Source organism: Chrysemys picta, unplaced genomic scaffold (assembly GCF_011386835.1).
Source record: "Chrysemys picta bellii isolate R12L10 unplaced genomic scaffold, ASM1138683v2 scaf2242, whole genome shotgun sequence".
In the NCBI taxonomy this organism is placed as follows: domain Eukaryota; kingdom Metazoa; phylum Chordata; order Testudines; family Emydidae; genus Chrysemys; species Chrysemys picta.
This window is the reverse complement of record NW_027054945.1, coordinates 1,785-7,464: the sequence shown is the minus strand read 5'-3', so window position 1 is coordinate 7,464 and position 5,680 is coordinate 1,785. Positions and strand designations below refer to the sequence as shown.

The 5,680-nt window shown below is 44.7% G+C and overlaps 1 protein-coding gene across 1 annotated transcript; it reads left to right on the top strand.

The window, feature by feature from the left end:
- The first annotated feature begins 2,284 nt into the window (after positions 1-2,284).
- On the top strand, positions 2,285-3,256 carry LOC135980218 (olfactory receptor 5F1-like). Its single transcript, XM_065580260.1, has one exon. It carries the CDS (start codon positions 2,285-2,287, stop codon positions 3,254-3,256), a length of 972 nt encoding a protein of 323 aa, XP_065436332.1.
- Positions 3,257-5,680: the final 2,424 nt, after the last annotated feature.

The window sequence follows — 5,680 nt, the reverse complement described above, 5'->3', positions numbered from 1 at the left end:
TCATAGAATCATAGGACTGGAAGGGACCTCGAGAGGCCATCAAGTCCAGTTCCCTGCACTCATGGCAGGACCAAGCACCATCTAGACCATCCCTGACACGTGTTTGTCTAATCTGCTCTTAAAAAGATCCAGTTACTCTTTCAAGCTGCGGGTTTTACCAGCTTCTGGAGTAGATCTGAAGAGCTGTAACAACAGCCATCACTGGCAACCCCTTTGCTTTGATCGAAAGCTGAGAAAGGGCTTTTCTTTTAGAGGCCAGCACGAACTGAAGTTCTGTTCAGATGTTCTTTACCACATGGGAGCAGTGTTCATAGCGCAATTTGGATCCTGGTAAGTGAGACTCTGTTAGTGAAATTAAAAAAAAATGTATTCGGCTATGTGGGAGTTGAAAATTATGTGAACTTTTACGTTCAAAAGAACAAAATATTAAAAAAAATCCAAACTGTTCACTCCTAACTTGGATTCAGTTTCTATTTGTTTGGGAGTGACTGGGTTAAATAAAATAAGCAATATGCTTGGATTTTGACTCTTCTGATAAGAAATTATTTGAAATAATTATTTGCATTACAGTAATGCCTCAACTGAGATCAGGTCCCCATAAAACCAGGCAATGTACAAATACACAAGAGACAATCCATGCCCCAACAAGCTTACAATCAAAAGGGACAGGACAGACACAGGATGCGAGACAAGAAGTATTATTATCCTAATTTTACAGGTGGGGAACTAAGGCGCAGGGTGAATTTTTCAAAAGGGCCTAAATCACTTAGGAGCTTGAGTCCCATTTTCAAAGGTCCCATTTGAAAATAGGACTTAGGGTCCTAAATTACATAGACATAGACATTTTCCTCTGTGTCATGGTCATGAAGGATCAGAGAAGGTATCTCTGGTAGAGGGGGAATTGAATCCATCTCTTCGGAGACCCACTCCAGTGCCGTTAGTACAAGACGTATCCTTCCTTTTTCATTAGACTGATGTCAATTTTTGTGTATCAATATAGTAATAATGTAACAGTAATACCCAGTGTACAGGGTTGGCATTTAACATAATGATAAGTCTGGGGTGTTTCGCTGAGGGAAAGAGCTACATTTATACATCTGTAACTAAACACAGTACCTATACTGCTCTTGTATTGACAGTCCTGGGTCCCTCAAGTTCTATGTTTATTCACAGAACAGCATCACCAGTAACCAAGCAAGTTTCCCTGCCACACTGTCCCTAAAAGACTGACTTGCTAGGGTAAGAGCTCAATCTCTGAGCTTCCACTCCTTCGCTTCTGCAATGGGTTCCAGTTCTGGTGGGTGATATTTGTCATACAGAACATTTTCCACTCTGAAATAGACCCAAGAACTTTTTCAACTTACCGAACACCTACAGTACCACTCACTCAAGCCACCCATCCTCAAACTCTTTCACACATCTGTCTGTCTGCTTTACAGAGAGATTACCTGGTAATATCTTTTACTGGACCAACAGTCAGGTCTTTGTGTAGCCCTGTGTAGTTCAAAGGCTTGTTTCTTTCACCAACAGAAGCTGGTCCAATAAAAGATACTACCTCGCCCACCTTGTCTCTGTAATATCCTGAGATCAACACGGCTATAACAACACTGCCTGCCTTCCAGTGCATTCTCCCAGCCACCTTCTCACTAATCCAATAGCACATGTCTACTTACTCAATGACGCATCCATTTGACTGCCCACTGACTCGGCCATGTACCTTCTTAACTCCCTACACAACTATCTACCCCCCAGCTCCTTCTTACTCCAACAATATGTTCACCCATCTATCAGTCCACCAGTTTGCTAACACATCAGATTGTCCATCACAATGGACACTCCCATCCAGCTACAAACCAATTCACCCCACCAACCACCTATTCATTTACATCTCTTTATTCATGCAGCCACACACTTACTCACCTACCATCCAATACATCCACCCAGTCACCCATTTACACAGTATACCAAATACAAGGGGATACATTTTGGAAAGCATCCAAATTATCGGATGCGTAAAACTGAATTAAGCACTCGGTTGTTTGGTTAACTGCCTATCACTACAGAAGCCATTTTAAGCAAACCCCAGAGAAGAGTTTGGTACCTTCTTTATACATTAGAGGGTTGAATGTTTGTGACTATATATCACTGGGACCCAAATCTCAAAGCAGTAGGCATGCAAAAATATGTATGCATTTGCATGCTTTGTACACAGAATGATGACTGGGCATGAAACAGTTCATCTTCTCTTGATTCATCTTTTCGGCAGGTATCAGAAGTGGGAATCATGGAAGAGAAAAATTCTACCGTAGCAACCCAGTTCATTCTCATGGGATTCACAGATGACCCAAAGCTGCAGGTCACCTTCTTTGTGTTGTTCCTGGTGATCTATGTTATCACCCTGGTGGGGAATCTCGGGATGGTCATTTTGATCAGAATCAGTTCCCGACTACACACCCCCATGTACTTCTTCCTGTGCAACTTGTCTGTTGTTGATATCTGCTATTCATCTGTTGTCACCCCAAAGATGCTGGCGAACTTCTTAGCAGAGAGCAAAGCCATTTCCTACTCTGGGTGTTTTTCTCAAATGTATTTTTTTGTTGCCTGGGTGTGTACAGAGTGCTTCCTCCTGGCTGCAATGGCGTATGACCGCTATGTGGCCATCTGTAAACCCCTGCTCTACTCATCAGTTATGTCCCATAAAGTCTGTGTCACGTTGGTGGCTGGCTCCTATATCACTGGCTTCACAAATGCCATGATTACTGTGTGTGTTATTACCAGGTTACCATACTGTGGTTCCAATATCATCAGCCATTTTTTCTGTGACACCCCTCCACTGCTAGCCCTATCATCCTCTGATAGCTCCATCGCTGAAAATACCATTTCTATTTTAGCTGGTTTCACCTGTATCAGCTCCCTCCTGATAATCCTCTTCTCTTACCTGTACATCTTGGCTGCCATCCTGAAAATCCATTCTGCCGAGGGCAGGCACAAAGCCTTCAACACCTGTGCCTCCCACCTGACGGCCGTCACCATGTTTTACGGGTCTCTGATCTTTACATACTTGCGCCCCAACTCCAGCTACTCACTGGGCCAAGACCAGGTGGCCTCTGTGTTCTATACTGCGGTGATCCCCATGCTGAACCCCCTGATCTACAGCCTGAGGAACAAGGAGGTGAAGAACGCTCTGGGGAGATCACTGGGGAGGGGAAGTGGTTTCAAGATGAATGTGTTTTCTTGTCATTTTAATAACCAATAATAAACCTATTCATGTCCTCTCTTTATTGTTTCAGGGAATGTGGTTGAGGTGGCTGATCTCTCAAGTGCTCTTTCCATAGGTGTTGTAAATAATAACCACATCTCCTAGAAATGCTCACTTAAGGCTAGTCATGATACCACTGACCTTAAAATCGTTTTAGAGACCCATATCTGCTCACTTTAACAGTCTGTAAGGCTCTCAAATTCTACAGTGATGTGCCTTGTATAAGAATGTAGATTGGTAGACAGAGAAGCAGACAGATAGTTTCAGAAGTAAAAGCAGCAAAGAGTCCTGTGGCACCTTATAGTCTAACAGACGTATAGGAGCATGAGCTTTTGTGGGTGAATGCCCACTTCTTCGGATACCATGTTGCATCCGAAGAAGTGGGTATTCACCCACGAAAGCTCATGCTCCTATACGTCTGTTAGTCTATAAGGTGCCACAGGACTCTTTGCTGCTTTTACAGATCCAGACTAACATGGCTACCCCTCTGATACTTGACAGTTTCAGAAGTATATGTCACAGAACGATCATTTTGTAAGTGTGAGAGAAGAAACATTTGTACTTTACATTCTGGTATCAGCCAAGCCATACGGCAGGATGGCATAGAGTAAATTAATTTAATTTAAAAAAGGAACACAATGTACAGCTACGTATACCATTCATGCAATAACCACACAACAAACTCTGAGATCAGCAGTCCTTGACCTCTCTTTCCCCAAACATATATTGGTATTATAGTGTTGCATTGTTATTGCTACATTAAACCCAGGCTCTAACTACTGTGAGTGCCTCCTTTGAACCTCAGGAGAGATCCACTTGTTGATGGAAAGGTCATGGATGAAAGTTCAAATCAGAGAACTTTGCCTCTATTCAGAGGCCCATAACGAATACATGACCCAAATACAAAGAGGCTAGTTCTAGTGAGACCATGAAAATTAATTATATCCGCCACTTACACCCTCATCTATTACAGGTGTCTGTATTATATTAGTGCTAGAATGGAATCAGCTTAGGCCAGGTCTACACTACCACTTTTGTCCATATAACTTATGTCGCTCAGGGGTGTGAGAAAAACACCTCCCTGAGTGACATAAGTTACACCGTCAGAAGTGGCAGCGTGTACAGTATTAGTAGGAGCATTGACAGCAGATTGAGGGAAGTGATTATTCCCCTCTATTCGGCATTGTTAAGGCCACACCTGGAGTATTGCATTTAGTTTTGGTCCCCGCACTTCAGAAGGGATGTGGACAAATTGGAGAGAGTCCAGCGGAGGGCAACAAAAATGATCAGGGGGCTGGGGCACATGACTTATGAGGAGAGGCTGAGGGAACTGGGATTGTTTAGTCTCCAGAAGAGAAGAATGAGGGGGGATTTGATAGCAGCCTTCAACTACCTGAAGGGGGGTTCCAAAGAGGAAGGAGCTCGGCTGTTCTCAGTGGTGGTAGATGACAGAACAAGGAGCAATGGTCTCAAGTTGCAGTGGGGGAGGTTTAGGTTGGATATTAGGAAACACTATTTCACTAGGAGGGTGGTGAAGCACTGGAATGGGTTCCCTAGGGAGGTGGTGGAATCTCCATCCTTAGAGGTTTTTAAGGCCTGGCTTGACAAAGCCCGGACTGGCAAGATTTAGTTGGGGTTGCCCCTGCTTTGAGCAGGGGGTTGGATTAGATGACCTCCTGAGGTCTCTTCCAATCCTGATCTTCTATGATTCTATGTTGGAGACAGAAGTTCTCCCGCTGACTTAGCTACCACTGCTTGTTGAGATGGTTTTATTAGGCCAACAGGAGAGCGCTCTCATATCAGCACAGAGCGGTTACATGAGTGATCATACAGCCAGGGCCGGCTCCAGGGTTTTTGCCGCCCCAAGCGGCGCAAAAAAAAAAAAAAGCTGCGATCGCCATCTGCGGCGGCAATTCGGTGGGAGGTCCTTAGCTCCGAGTGGGAGTGAGGGACCATGCGCCGAATTGCCGCCGAATAGCTGGACGTGCCGCCCCTCTCCGGAGTGGCCGCCCCAAGCACCTGCTTGACAAGCTGGTGCCTGGAGCCGGCCCTGAATACAGCGGCACAGCTGCATTAGTACCTCTGTGCTGCTGTCAGTGCTCTAGTGTAGACATGACCTTAGCCATTGAGAGCCAAGGGACGCTGGTACAATAACTGACCAGAACTGTACAGAGACAAGGTGGAGGAGGTAATAGCTTTTCTTGCACCAACTTCTGTTGGTGACAGAGACAAGTTTTTGAGCTGACACAGAGTTTTTCTTCAGTAACTCAGAATATCACAGGTAAATATAAGGTGGAATAGATTGTTTAGTGTAAGTAGTTAACACATGTTTCAAGGGACCATTCAAGGTGCAAGTGGCCTGTTAACACCCCTCCAGTCACAGGGAGGAAAGGGGGTGGGAAGACCCACCTCAGCTCCTCA

Bases quoted from the DNA above. Each gene is read 5' to 3' on its own strand.
- LOC135980218 (XM_065580260.1), top strand. From the start codon at position 2,285: ATGGAAGAGAAAAATTCTACCGTAGCAACCCAGTTCATTCTCATGGGA.